The sequence below is a fragment of the Passer domesticus genome, chromosome 1, assembly GCF_036417665.1.
Source record: "Passer domesticus isolate bPasDom1 chromosome 1, bPasDom1.hap1, whole genome shotgun sequence".
NCBI lineage: Eukaryota > Metazoa > Chordata > Aves > Passeriformes > Passeridae > Passer > Passer domesticus.
In genome coordinates, this window is record NC_087474.1 from 89,922,184 (window position 1) to 89,938,178 (window position 15,995).

Here is a 15,995-nt window from a genome sequence, read left to right on the forward strand (position 1 = left end):
CAGTTGTATGTATTATTGATACCAGTACATCTTTTTTGCTGTACACCTTTCAGTTCTTTAGGTATTGTGCCCCACGAGTCATTGTACATCATGGGGTCCTAGATTCAGAGACTAGCAGCCACTTGTCAGGGTGCTGTAGTTCCAACACTGCAAGTGTTGATCACACTGATAATCTTACTGATTATGCACCTTCTGCATGTAGTGTCCTCTGCAGGTAGACTGAATCCATTCACTGTGAATTACAGAATCACAAGGTTGGAGCAGACCTTCAAGATCATCCAGTCCATGGTAAACGAGTGCAACTTCCAGTCTTTTATTAAACACATCCAGGGATGGTGACTCCATGACCTCCCCAGGCAGACAATTCCAGTACTTTATCACCCTTCCTGTAAAATACTTTTTTCCTAATATCCAACCTATATTTCCCTTGGTGCAGCTTGAGACTGTGTCCTCTCATTCTGTCAGTTGCTGCCTGGAGAAGGAGACCAGCCCCCACCTGACTACAGACACCTTTGTAGAAGGTTGATGAGGAAGTTGTACAGAGTGATAAGGTCACCTCTGAGTCTCCTTTTCTCCAGGCCAAACACCCCCAGCTCCCTCAGTTGTTCCTCACAGGGTTTGTAAGCCCCTCACCAGCCTCGTTGCCTTCTCTGGACATGCTCCAGCCTCTCAATGTCCTTCCCAAACTAAGGGGCCACAACTGGATACAGAATTCAAGGTGTGGCCTCACCAGTGTCGAGTACAGCGAGAGGATGACCTCCCTGCTCCTGCTGGTCACACTATTCCTGATACAGGCCAGGATTCCCTTGGCCTTCTTGGTCACCAGGGCACACTGCTGGCTCATGTTCAGCTGGCTGTTACCAGCACCTCCAGGTCCCTTTCTGCCTGGGCACTGTCCAGTCACACCATCCCAGAGGAGTGATAGAGCAGTGTTGATGAGAACCTGGTCTTCAGCCAGGGTCAGCCCACTCCATCCTTGCACCTTCAGGATTCTGCTTTAGTAATTTGGTGGTATTCTAAACTAGAGGAATGATTTTTCACAGCCAGAAGCTGTGTTTTGTCTCATCTTCTGTTCATAATTGACTTTTCCCACTTTAATGGATTTAATGATACCAAATTCCTCTGCCTTAGAAATCAAACAAAATACTATTGTGAAAGCTTGATACTATTGGAAATTTTTAAATCCCTTTTCCGTTATTGATGTTCATGGCAGGTGACTCTTTTTCATATGATTTGTCTTACTGAGAATGGTAGCAAAGATCCCAACTGGGATCCAGACTGCATTCCTCTTGGGAGTTGCCAATGTCATGCAGCTATGTGGAAAGACAGATATGATCCGATGATACCCCAAAAGGTGTCTCCCGTAATGATAGAGAACTTTTGATCTCTTTGCACAAGTTTCTTAGGAAATTTGAAATTGTGCTAGTGTGTACTATTCTCTTTATATATGCTTGAACAAGGTTTAATGAAATTAGTTGGGAATGTAAGGAAAGGCAGATGAGAAGAGGGTTGGAAATGCAGTGCAAGATAACAAGGCCTGAGTGTGTGCACAGCACCTGCCCATAAATCCATGAGCAGGTGCATCTAGAAAAGGACGTAGCAATATAAGTGGAACAGCAGTGTTGACAGAAAAACAGATAGTTTAAGTTGGCCTTGAGTAATTTAGTCAAGAAGCAATGAGTTTTGTCACATTTTTCTGAGGCAAACAAAGTTAGAACAGAAATACCACCCACCCTCAGCTTCCGCAGGTTGTCTTCCAACCCTTGTGAGAAGGTTATAACTGGTTGATAATTTTATTTTTTTTTGTTCTGCAAAACATCCAGTTCTCCTATAGATACTGAATTGATTAAGCTGCAGTCTTGTAGTCTTGTTTCAGCCTCCTTACACCATCAGCAGCAATCAGTGAATGGTACCACTCCAATGCTAATGTGTGCCTTCACATTAATCATGCAATCCATGCTCCCATGAAACTGTATCTTTAAAATGTGCCCCAGGCATTGTTCTTAATATTGTATGTGACCTGGCAGATAAAAATAAATGAGTTCTATTGCAATCTGAAACCTTCTTGGGAGTTCATTTGTTTTCTTAGAAAAAAGCCAACCCATATGGCAGGGCAGAATTTACTTTTATAATTAAGTGGCACCAGCGAAGGATTACTCTCAGGGCATTAGCTCCCCAGTAAGCTCAAGGAAATGAGAAACTACTTGTTTATCTTATTCTGCTAAATTCCAATAAAATATTCAGATGAAATATTTTTCTTTGTGTTACTTGGTGGACTGATTTAGTATGTAATAAAATATTGTAGTGATTGCTGTATTTTGAAATACCAGTAGGCTTAAAGACTCATGGATTTCTCCAAGAACACCCTTGTCTTCTATGCTGCGTGCAAGTGCTTTGCCATGTTTCTTTGGAAGGTCAGTTGGAGGGGGAGAAGACCAGATTAGGGGAAGGATACAACAGTCTGTGAATTGCCCAGGCAAATTGTGCACTGCGTTTTTTCCTTCTCATCTCCTGGCAATGTACATAACATGTAGCAGCTCTAGTTTTGATAAACCAAAAATTGCTAAAAGTGTTTCATCCACTTTGGCTAAACAAGAGTTGACAAAAAGCATGTTGGAAACCCAGTAGTTTAGGGCAATTTTTTTATTTTTCTTCTTTTTTTGGTGACTTTTTATTTTGTTTCTGCAGTGGTTTTATTCAAACCATGTAAGAAGAATTATGCCTGTTTTTAAAAGGAAAATGAAGTTTTCCTCTTTTTTTTTTTAATTCAAGTTGGGCTAGCTCAGCTATACTTTTGAATGATATACTTAATATCAGAAATAGGTCTCAAAGCCATCCAATTTTCTTTTTAATTGGCTAACATATATTTAGACATACCTTACTTTTTATTTTAAATTTTTTTACATAGAGTGTACTAATAGTGGTGGCTTTCTCCTGTATGTTCTCCTTCAAGTTAATTAGACTTGGTTTTTAGGATTACATCTTGCTTTGAGGTGGCTTATTGCCTTAGTCACTCCTTATCTCACTGATGAAGGACTGCAACAGTATGGCTTCTCCCTTAATTAGATGTGTGTTTGGGAACATTAATTTGAACCATTACCACTACTTGCCGTAATAACAGAAAGGCAAATTAAAGGATTCATTAACAGTGGCTTAAGGATCTCTAATAAAGGAATAAATAACTATACAGGTTTGCTTCTTACTGTTGCCGGCTCCCAGCTGGAGAATCTGAGAGCTTCTTGTTAATAAGGTGCTCTGAGGGCTACATATACATAGAGAATTGGTGAGAGGGAATTGGTGCTCTATTCTGTCAACATCCATCTGGGTATTGCTGCTTCTTTAACACTTGGCTCAGGGTACTCAGTGTCTGTCCTCCCACTGACTGAACTGAGCTAATCTAACCCAATCTAATCTAATGTATGGTTTAATGATAAATTTCTGAGAAATTATCATCTTACTGCTGCAAAAAGAGGGAGGTCTTTTCCCCCCTACTGCTTGTCTTTCCTACCTTGCTAACAGTTCCTGAATATTTTTTGAAGCTTCATACATCTCCTGCTCATGCCTTGTACCACTCTGCAGTTTTCTCCTGCTTTGCACTGATGCCAGTAATAGTCTAGTTGCAGAGTGACATTAGGCAATTCACTAACTCCACAAAAGTCCTTCCTGTTCTTGTTCTGATTTAATGTCTTGGCATTTTAATTAGAGTAGCTAATTAACGGAGCATCATCACAGGAGCCCTGGAGTTGACTCAGAGTAAGACCAAAAGAGAAATGACCCCTTCATTAGGGGTAAATGGAACTTTTTTCATTGCCATTGCAGTTTATTTTTAAAAAAATCCCAACTTTGGATGCTTTAGACTCTTTAGCTTCTCCCACTGACCTTTCTTGCAGCCCACCTCCAACAACTCAAGCAACCTTTATGTGACCAAGTTGATTACTGTAGTAGGAGACCACAAAAAGTTCCAACTGTCTAAAATTTCTGGTTTCTAAAATTTCTCATTCAAAAAAACACACCCATTGTTGTGGGTTTTTTTGAATGAGATGTAACAGCAACATCTAAATTTAATTTCAAATTAATTTTTAAAAGAAACAGAAGATTAATATATTGAACAATGAAATGGTAACAAGACCACATAGAATTTGCATGGCTCTTAAAGTGAGTGAATACTGTACAGTATATGTACAGTATCTGCCAAAATATAAAACTGGGGGCATATACTTTTACATATGTGTTGCAGCAATAAAAAAAGTATTAAAGATTTGGTTAGCCACAGTTATGAAATACAGGATTAACATTTTGGTTGAGCTGATATTTCAGGATAAAGTTTTATCCAACAACAGCTTACTAAATAAATAGCTCAACAACCTCACAAACTCACTTGGACTAAAACATAATCTTCAGAAACATCCTTGACCTGTATGCATTGGAGGCAGACAGATGTCAAATGTTGCGAGTTCATTGCCAGCTGAGGGGAACTTGAGTGCTGTGTGTGAGAAGTCAAGGCCAGCAGAGAAAGATGTTAATGGAAGCTTGAGATGACATGGCATGACTTCAGGAGGAGGGTGACCTCCAGAGCTGCAGGGGCACCTGGTACTTTTCTGCTTTTCCTGGAGAAGCCCATGGCAAGAAATATGTGGAAGTGACATCTGGCTGTTGTAGAACATCTGTGCAGGAGTGCTGTGTTCTAGGATCTCCAGCATTGCTTAGACTGTATGAGGAACCACAGGGATTCAAAGTAAGATTTGCTAATCCTGCGGAGAAAGCATCAGAGGAAGAAATCAGGTTTCACAGGACCTTTGAGTAGATTAATTCAATTTTTATTGGAATTCTGTCATAATTGACTCCCACAGTGATTTTCTTATTCTGTTTGACATTGTTTCAGTGGTCAGCTTATTATTGCGTGAGTCTTCCTTCTGCCACTTTGAATATTAATAAAATGTGGTTCGTTTTTATTCCTCAAGAAAACCGGTAATTTTAGAAAATATTTTGAAAGAGAAATAAGAACAACAAAAATAACTTTTTCCATGATTTTTAGGATGGATCAACAAGACCTACTAGTCAGAAAAATATTTATCTCTGTGCATATGCTGTTTTCACATCTTTAGCATTTATCAGTAAGCCTCTCATTTAATTATTCTCATTTGCTGTGGCTTCCATTTAATGCAAAATGAAGATAATGTATAACTTTTGGCCATTCTGCTTTTTGTTATTGTAATTTGACCATTTTCATAAATGGTTCAACTAGAACACTTGTATTAGGTTTCTTTTATTTTCAATGTATCGTCCTTGGCTTTTTGAGATATTTTTCCTATAGACTCATGATTTAACCAAATAAATTTTGTACATTATAATTTTATTTACATTGATTATATCCTTTTCCCCTAAGAGTTTTGGTTTTTTTAAAAATTTTCTTTCCACTTGCTGACTTTACCGCACTGCAAAACTAGCATTGCCTTTCACACATTGCTTTACAAACCCAGTTGTGGAATTGTGAAATTTTGCTTAGTAGTTGATTCCAGTGGAGTTTATACTTTACATTTTCAGTCTTACTTTTTTTTTTTTTCTCCAGTAAATTGAATAAAATTTTCTTTTTTCATGTGAATTGGTTTCTTGAAAGAAGTGAACAGGAAGTAATCTTTTGTTAGTTTATTTCCATGAGACTTGGCAGGTTGTCTGGTCATACCTGAAGTGTCTGAGTTTGCTGAAACCCCTATTTCTTTATTCAGGCTTTCAACTGCAAATCTGTGTGGGGGCTTAGGATGGGTTGTGGAGATTTTCTGTGATATTATTATATTTTGCCATTTTTTAAAAGGCCTAATCCTGAATCCATGTCTCCCTGAACTATGTGTGCCATCTTAATGTTCTTTTAATTCATGTCTGTGTCTAATGCAAAAGTATTTTTTGTTGTCCCATTCAGTTTTTATAACTTGCAGTTTCACAAAGAAAAGGGTAAAATGCTGGATTTAACAACCATTACTAACATGATATACTTTTGAATCTTTATGCATTTTCAATTGTTTATTTACTTGGATTGTTCAGGAACATTCAGAAGATTAGTTTTATACTTTCAGTCATACTGAACATATTCACTGCAGTAGATTGAAATATATTGTTGTGAAGGAGGTGACTGGAGCATGCTTTTTCTGTGCTTTTCATTCAGTTCCCACTGATACCAGTGGAAGTGTTTACCCTTGGGTTTGAGCAGGCTCTTGACTAATGGGTTTTAATTATAACTGCTGAGCTGGAAGAGTTGTTCAGTGCTGTGAATATAAAGCAAAATGCTTACTGCCTGCTGGATCTCCAAAGGAGTAAAGGATGTTGCTTTATCTCAGTGTTAGTTGTGTTTTCTTCTCATTAAGTGTCCTTCTGTTTGCAGATTTATGTAACATATTTGCTTTCCTCATTCATTAAGCACCAAATGGAAACAAATTTGCCAATTACCGCCAGTGTCAAATTAGTTTAGTTCCAGTTTGCAAAATTTGCCTTGCTCATTTCCACCATACTTGGAAAAGAAACCAGTCTGTGTGCTAAGGGGTAGTATCTGTGCTTCAGAAATGTAACTTCTTTTTTCTTTCTCATTCTTTGTTGCCTTCAAAGCATAAATGCACTGGAGTAAATCTGAGCCATGGTTGAAAAATGGCAGTCCAGGGCATAATCTCAATAACACTTTGAAAAAATGTTGTTACCTGTCTCGTGAGGAGCATAATGTCTCTGCACATGTCGTGGAAATTGGCAATGACATTTTCTTTAGACTATATTTCCTATGTGTTTTTTTACTGTCATGCTCATTTCTTTAATTTTATTTTAGATATTTTCTCGTATATGTGCTTTCTGAACGAGTTCTTACATGCTAGCGATGCATGCTTTAAAATGTTAAACTGTTAGATTTGTAAAGCTAAATGTAATCCTGCAAATTTTACTGCAGTGGGCACATCTAGGTAGGAGTAGCTCTGATTGCTCTCTGAGTGCTAGTTTGACACTTAGCCCAGGATTATTTATGCAGTCACAGTCAATCTGTGCTGTCCATTTGCCCAGTTTATGTTGCTAAGGTGTTTTTACTGTCATTTGCACATTGCTTTTCTTGTTCAATTTTCCTTCTGCTGGCTTTATAAAGCTAAAAATATTTTAATTGGTTATTGGCAGCCACAGGAAATTGAAAAACGTACACTTATTAGCTCTGCCTCTTGATCATTCACATGAATGTAGATGTTTTAGTTCTCCCTAACACTTATAGGGTCAATTTTTCTAATTTCACACTGAATATATTAGTGTGCAGAAGTGTTGTGCTGTACTGAATAGATAAAAATCTCATTTTCTAGGAAAAAAAGACAAGAAAAATGTTGAGTGTCTGTTTTCTTCAGGCTGGCACTGTGTTTGTGCATTTATTTGTTTATAATCTTTAAGTCTGGGATAGTAGCTTACTTTTTAATAGGCTGAATGGAAGAGGATAAAAGACATTATTAATTTGATAATCTGTCCTAAAAAGGCCTCATCAGGCATAAATTTTCAACAGATATCTGAAGATGAAGTACACATAGCAATTGGAATCTGTATGAAGTATGATCCCAAAAACTAAACATGTGAGACCAGACTGCTCACATATTCTGCAACATAGACTGCATTTATTTCGAGAGTGAGATGAGGCATTTATGTGCCATTCTTGTGAGTCTGATACCACTGAGTTAAGAGAGCAGTTTATGCCTGCTGAGGATTCAGTTCAGTTTCATTGGAAGAAAAAAAAGGTTGTTTTGTACCAGCAGTGAAGGTAGTTTCTTTGATATCAGAGTGAAAGTAGTACAGTGATGGGTGATGGAAGTTTAAATGCACCAAGATGAAGAGCAGACCAAGTATTTATGCTTCCTGCTGAATACTTCTGGGCAAGACATACTGTGAAAGTGAAGGTATTTTTTTGTCCTTACAGAGGGAGTGTAGAAGTGTTAAAAAGATTGTAATTCATTAGTTCCTGGTATTTTAGTGAAAGTCTTTCAAGTCCACTTGCATGCAACTTGGTGAAGCTCTGTGTGTACACATTGTTCTGCAAAGTACTGTTCTCTTTGCTTATCCACTTCAGGTCTCTTAATGACGCAAACCCAAACCTATTGCTTTGTGGTGATTTAGCTGTATAATAATAAATATTCTGTCTTTATTTTACTTTCGCATGAATTCTTGCTCTTAATAACCTGCCTTCTGCATTTTGAGTAATTCTCTTTAGCAATACTCCTAGGAAAGACTAGCGACATGGTTCCTGTACAACCACAATTTAAGTAGCATATATGTACCAGAGTCAATAAATAATACTCCTAGCTGTTTCTGAGAGTCCATAAATAAAGTTAGCCATAATGGCCTTGGTGGTTGTCTTTCTGAGTAAGACACAATTTAGTTTTGTCCTTCTCCCCTACCCTGCTGTCATTAAAAAAAAAATAATAGGGATGTAAACTACAGGTTCTGACCAACTGTGCCCATCAACAATACCTCATGCATCTTTGGATAGAATTGGAATTATTATTTCAAAAAATTTGGCCTAATTTTATTTTTTATTAGATTCCTATAAATTACATTGAATTAATATTGCAGGTAATTAATAAATATTACAAATATTTAAAGTTCAAGTTTAAATTTGCTAATCTCTTATCATCTGGGTTTTTGTTACTTTAAGTGAATTTTAAAAAAAATCTTATAAATTGGTGTTACATATTGATTGTTAATAAATTAAGATTGAATTAATTTATATTATTATTCAAAAAATCCTTTTTATTTTCCTCTCTAAAACATCACTCTGTAGTAGCATTGGAAAACCAGAATTGTTTTAAATTAGTAAACAGAAACAAGAGGACTGAGGGGTATTACTTCTGTGAAGATGCAGTATAAAAAATGAATAATGAAAAGAAGAAAAAGAGGTGTGATAAGAACTAAGAAAGAAAGAAAACAGTATCAGAGGAGGAATATTTCTTGCTTGCGGTTTGCCTGGACCCCTCCCAAGGTCTGTAGGTGCAGTGATGCTACTGTAGAGAAAAGGCCGAGTGAGAAATATTTTTGCAATAAATGCACAGGCTTTTGAAATCTGTGTTTGGCTGTTTTGCATGTAGCTCCTGCTCTCTGTGGGAACACATTCTTAGTCTTTGGAAAAATTAGACCACATAGGTCAAGACTGCTCAAAAATTGTGAAAACTCAGGGCCTTGTACAGATTTGCCATCATACTGGGATCCTGTGCTTCAAACTTTACGTACATGTGGCTGAGCTAAGTGCATGAGGTTCCCATCTTTGTGGGGAGAAATGGAGAGCTTTAATCTGCCTGTCCATGTGTTCTGATGGAGCCATCCAGCACTGGTGACATGGATCTGCCAAAGCACTGAGTATTTCTTCTCCTTGATTCTAAAGGAAGACTGGAGCAATGAATCAGATGTACATGCATGCAGTATAAACATCTACTTCATTCATGTTCAGCCAGACCTTCAGACTGAAAATCTGTTTTACAAATTAGCTTAGTTCTTATCCCAAAGGGCTGTATATTAAGACAGCCTCTGAAAGAATTTTAAGTCCTGAATACCTGTTGCTTCTAATTTTTTTTTCTGCCTTTATAGCAATTAATTGTGTTTTTATTTAAACAGTGGTAACATTTGGGTTTTTTTCACAGAAACATAAGTAACAATTCATTATCTGCTATTTTTTAACCCCAGAAACTACCTCTTCAGATTGAAGCTTGAGGATCTCTCTCTAATACAGGTATGTTTTATTTCTGTCTCCTTGATTCCTCTGCAAGATGAAGGTAACCAGATGTTTTAAAGCAGATAATCAAGATATTCATAAGCTTCATAGCTACACATAAATATGCATCTGTTTTTGTCCTTTTTCTGGCCCCTTATTATGTAAGTCATATTATCCCTTTTAATTCCAGATTAGCCTTTGTCCCAGGCCATACAGATCTGATTTTGCCTTACTCTGCTGTGATTTTGTTAGAGTGGATTTTCATAGTATTCATTAATACAGTTTAAAATTAACTGCCTTTAGGTTCAGTACTGTCCCTATTAATTCATGAAATAACACTGTACAGCTGAGTACAGAAAAGTAAAATTCTTTCAGGTAAGGCTGTCTTTGTGATTTGCAAAACAACTTGTGTATGCTTTAATTAGGCTTTTGGATCTTATTTGCCTTCCTAGACTACTAGAAACAAGACCTGATGTTAGCTTATATTTCATCAAAATTGCAATATTAGTAAACGTTCAATTTTGTTGCTAGTGTTTAAAGCTGTGACACATCAAGCACTTTTAATATACAGAATGTGGGCTGTCTGCTTTCATCTTCTGTGCCATATTCAATATCCTATTCTGTGCCATATTCAATATCAATATCAAATATTAGGACAAATAATTTAAGTCCTAAATTCATTTTGGGCACTTTGAGGTCTCTGATGGTGCCATTGTAGTTTATGCTGCTTATTAATAGATTGAAGTTCGTGACTTTCCTTTGTTAGGACATGTAGGCTGAATTCACTAATGAGGGAGAAATCTGTAGATTACAGAGGCTTATAATTGTGCTGATTCAACCAGACCCCTTCTCACTCCAATCAGAAAAAAATTACAAATGGAGCACAGAAGTCATGGTGTTGATGTTATAATAGGTTATTGGGTTTCAGTCTTACGCCTTTAAATATAAACAGTCTTCTCAAGTTAATTTTTGGTAATGTTTCTTATTTTGCCTTAAATGTTGTAGCACCACAAGTTTGCCTCATTATCTTCTAACATTCTTCAACAAATCTTTAGAGAATTTGTGTTTCTAAATAAAAAAAATGTTCTTCTTTTTTTTTCCTTTCACCAGCATATCTTTACTATCCCTACACTTAGTATTCGATTTTTTTCAAGCCTACTGTTACAAATCCTTCATATTTTTCCTTCCCAGATTTCTCATCCTCTTTTTACCCTTTACTTCACTTACAGTTCTGTTAGAGTGTCTCAGGACAGCCGTTATCCAAAAGACGTGTTTCCTTGAATATGCCAGTTTTGGCAGCTCCAAATCAGCTGTGAGGTGACTGAAGCCTTTGTTTTAATTTGTAGGGTGAATTATTTAGGATTTCCAAACTTGCTAAACAACACATTCAGGTCTTCTCTTGTAATCTGGTATTATGGTTAAAAGAGACAGGAACAAAAGTGGGAACCAAAGCGAAAGTTGTATGAAGTCCTAGTGGAACAGAATGATGTAATTTCAGGGTAAAAATAAAGCTTGTTGTGATTTAACTCATTGGTACTTTATGTGCTAGTTAGCGTTTGTTTGGCAAGGGACTGAGCACTTCGACATTTCATGTGTGGACAAAAGAAATTTTCTTTAAACAATTCTTTTTCTTCATTCAGTTTTTGTCATAGTAATAATGTAAAAACACCCAAAACTCATTTAATTCTTTTACTTATGTTGCTTTTACTTGCTTGCTTTGATTTGTTTTTGGTGTTTTTTTTTTTTTTTGTTTGTTTGGTTTTTTTTTGTTTTTTTTTTTAATGAGCCAGCTTTTGTAAAAACATGCAGATGTTTCACAAGCTAATAAGCCATGTTTTCACATCTGGGAAAAAAGGCACACAGTGAAGTGTGAGAGGCGTTCAGCATAGCTCAATAACAAGACAAAAAAGCCTAGAAACAAGACAATCTGTATACCTCTTTTTTAATTATCTTAGAAAATTGCTCAAGCTCTAGCTTTGCTATTGTGTGTGGGAATCAGGAGAAAAATTACTGACTTTTTCTCTTGGACAGCAAATACTTCCAACATGGAAGCCAATTGTAACAATTTGCATCCTACTTTTCCATAGTTTTCTTTTCCATAGTTTTCAATTAGACTTTTATAATTTCATTTCCTTAACACTGACACTTTGGGTTTTTTCTCTTTTTTTTTAATTAACTGGTTCATCATTTGAATCTTTCATATTGGACTTTTCTCTCTGGAAAACAAAGGGAATGCCCCAAACTAAATTTTGACCATTGACACACTTCAGTTATTTTTGTCTAAGTTCATTTCCTCATCTGTCGTGCTTAACTGTCTGTTGGAATATATGAGTTGTGCACACACTGCCACTGCGAAGACAATAGGCTTCATGTTTCATGTGATAAACTGCAACAGTAATAATCTCATAGCAGAAGCATATTTGAAAATATTTTGTTTACAAATTCCTCTGTATTTTTTGAAAGGTAGACATTTTATAAACAAATGGAGTATCATCAGACTTTGCAAGATTACCAGATATTGTTTTGTAATAGGAAAGCTTTAAGGAATACATTAGATAATGACTTCTTGTTTGAAAACTTTTTCAAAAATTTCTTTGGGCCAAAATATGTGTATGACCTGTCTTTTACAAGTGTATGCCTGGAAAATAGTTTGTAAACACAAGATAATCTTCCTTGGAAAAAAACAAAAACCCAAATCAAAACCAGACATCCATATGAAATTCAAGTTATCACAAAAGAAATGCAGAACATCTATTAAAAGTGTCCTGTTTCCAGCAGTTTAGTGGAAGTTAATCCCTTGTAGAAGGGGGGTAATGTGCTTCCAGAGTGCATCAGACAGGATGTGCGTTTAAACATGAGCTGGTGCTGTATGCTGAGACATCGCTGCCCATTGTGGCTGCATCAGAGTTGTCATCCCACATGTCGTGGTTCTGTGCTCTGTACTTTATAGGAAGAGCATGTTGTTTGAATAAGCAAGTTTTATATGATAATATCTTTAGCAAAGTATTTGATGTATCTCAGCAATTTTCTTTGTGTAGCAGAATAAAAAAGAATAGAGCAAGTGAAAGCCTTTTAAGCTCTTGACGGAGAAGCCTAAGAGTCAAATTGTTCAAAGCTGCCTGTTGGAACAATGCATGCATAATGATTATGGATTAGGGAAGAAGCACTCTTTGGGGTTGTCGAAGGGCAAATATTTTATCTCTCTCTCTGCAGCAACAGTAGGCTCACAGACAGAGAAGGCCTGACTCTGCATGGATTTGCTTTGTGAGCTTTGCTTTGTTATTGCTCACCTCAAGTAACAGTAAATGATCCATAAAAACATTGGCCAAGATGAAAGCTAGAATTCCTGAAAAGCCTGTTATATTTCTTCAAATATAAAAGCGGAAATCTAAATAGTAGTTTTTCACTGAGTAAATTTATTTTCAAAAACATACTTTAAAAACCATGACATCTAGGAAAGGTCAGTATTGATAGTGGTGCTTTGACATTATGTGGTAGGTGACTGTCACAAGTTCTGTTCTCTCACATCTGTTCTCAACTTTTTTTTTCTAATTTTTTTGAAATGAGAGCTTTCAAATTCAAACATTTATTTGTGTCTACCTACACAACAAATTTGCAGATATAAAGTCTGTAAAGACTAAAAAGCTTATACATGCTGGTTTATAAAAGTCTTTATGGTACAGTTGCCATAAACAATAAGCCAGCCTGCATAATCTTTTCACAAACATACAAAGTGTGCATCTTTTCTTCTTCCATAAGGTGAATTTCTTTATAAGCTCAGGTCATTAAGGCATTTACAGGGCACATGCTTGAGTTTGCTTTTCTCATGTAAGTGTTTCATCTATGAAGTCTATTTGCTATTTGAGATGCCCAGAAGGTTGAACATGAGTCTGTTCTACCTGCTTCTGTATTTACATAGTTCACCACTGGTCTTATTCTCATTCAGAACCTGTACATCTTTCAGTTACAACAACACACATCTGAGAGTCCACTTTTAAAGGCAATTTTAGCCCATTTTAGCTGCGAGATTCAAATTAAATTCTTTATACTGGCTAAGAAAATAATAGTTTCATTTTTATGTCTGTTATTCAACTTTAAATTCTGGAATAATGAGGATTTTGGTTTAGAGATTTCTTTGCATATGTGTGTTTATACATGCACATGTATTAACAAGGCGTTCAAGGAATTAAAGACAAGATTGGAACTATGAATTTTCTTGAAAAGGAGCTGCTTTGGAGAACAAATTTTATCTAAGGGAATCCTTGCTATTGTTTGCATGTGTCAGGAGTGTCTGAAATACATGTTATATGTGAAAGTTCACATTGATAAGAGACATTAATGGTTAGATGGTAGGCTAAGTCGTGAGTTAAGTAAATTGTACTATTCTTTGAGTATATATTTTGTGTGTGCCTATGAGAAATAAAGAGAGAATTTGATTCCATGATTAAGGTTTTGTAAAAATTTGTATATATAACCTGAAATGTATTTTCAGACTTGACCCAAATTTTAATACAGAGTATTATTATTTTTAAAAATTATTTAAAATATTTTTTAAAATAAATCGAATCCTCGTCAGGGTTATAATTCCATTTTGAAAATAGCGATAGTTTGCTATTGTTATAAACAGGGGTTACTGTATCTTTTCTGAGAAGCTTTATAACCTTAGTTTGTCTTTGGTTAAGGTGGTACTTAGCGAAGTCTATAAAAAATGTTGGCACAAATCACTTGAACTCCTATCACAGTTAATTTTTGGGTCAGTGCTCTTGAGTTCCCTTTGCTATGAACAAAATGAAAAGTTGTAAGTAGTTATGTAGGATCAAATATGCTGATGATAAACACTCGTAGTTATAATCAACAAATTCAGAGTTAAAGAGAATGAAGCTTTAATATTTTTACCTCAGGTTTTCCAAGTTGCTAAATAAATAGAATTCTTAAAAGGCCTTTTAATGATTTTTATAAAAATTTTGTTTAATGTATTTCAATACATCTATTTTGTGTTGTATTTTACTTACAGTCACTATTTGTGTAACAGATGCCTGATTTGTGAAATACATGGTGAATCATCATTTTATTTTGGGGTGAAGCAACTGTGCTGAAGAGAAAATGCAAGAAATATTTTCATTCTATTCGAGTGTCTAAGCAGGGGAAAAACAGACAAAACAAATGAAAAAACTCTCTTGGGTTCTCCTGTGCCTGGTATCTATGAGTGAAATAGAGAGTATTCCTCACTGCTACAGATACTTTTCTCCCTTTTTATATGAAGGTAGCACCTGCCACCAAAATATTGTTCTTCTTAGGCCCTTTACATTTGTGTCTAGGGCACACAATAGAAAAGCAGAGTGCATAAGTTAGTGTTACTTTTGATGCTGTTCCGAGTTCTTCAAAAGGATGGAAGTGAAGGGAGCAATTTGGGCTTATAAAACTTTCCAAAGAAGACTGAGGTGAGCAAATCACACAGAGTGATAAAAATAATAGAGCTGGTGCAAATGTCTGTTTTGGTGATAGGGATGAGCAATATGCGCATTGGTATTTGGACTGTCACTTCTTGTCTAAATTGGTGTTGAGAGCAGAGTTTATAAAAGAAAAAAATTAGGAAAAGGCAAAGGCTGGTACATCTACCTATCACAATGCCACTGCTGTCAAGTGCCTCTTCCTCTTGTTGGTACCTTTCTGGTGGCAAATTGTTGGATTTGATTGTACAATAAGTGCAAAAATAATTATATTAGTGTATTGTAAATTTGAAGAAGATTTATAAGTATTTGTGAAGCCAGAGCTAGTCCTTTCTAGCAGGTAGAGATGCACTTGGTGGCTAGTGTATTCCAGTTTTTTTTTTTCTGTGATCCCAATAGTATTTTCATTATCTTTTTTGCTGCTTGCATAACAATAGTTACTGACCAAATGTAAAACTTCATCAAAGCCAGAAAAAGATGAATTCAGCTAGCAGTGGGTAATTTCACATATCTAATCTTTACCCAAATGACCTCTTTTACATCCAGCTGAAAGCTAGATAAAGCATGTTAGATCCTAAATCTAGATAAAACATGCTAGATCACACAAATCCTGATATTCCCTTTGCAACATATTTGTGCACAAATCAGTTACCAGCAGACAGTGCTTCATTTCTGCTAGAAAAGTTTTTATTGAAACAGTTATTGAAACAGCTGGTGCTCTTAGCTTCACCTATATGTTAGTCAGAAGATGGCTACTGTTCCAACACCGTTTAGGTTGTATTTGGCCAAGTACTGGTTCATTCTGCATTCTGAATTTTCTTTCCATGTGTGGGATTTTT

The 15,995-nt window shown here is 36.0% G+C and overlaps 1 protein-coding gene across 4 annotated transcripts in view; it reads left to right on the top strand.

Moving 5' to 3' along the window:
- SEMA5A (semaphorin 5A) overlaps positions 1 to 15,995 on the top strand; it is a 315,396-nt gene that overhangs the window by 117,991 nt on the left and 181,410 nt on the right. For all 4 annotated transcript variants that reach the window (XM_064428870.1, XM_064428877.1, XM_064428886.1 and 1 more), the window contains one exon: positions 9,679 to 9,724. In XM_064428870.1, coding sequence (XP_064284940.1) covers positions 9,679 to 9,724 — 46 coding nt within the window. The remainder of the gene's footprint in view (positions 1 to 9,678; positions 9,725 to 15,995) is intronic.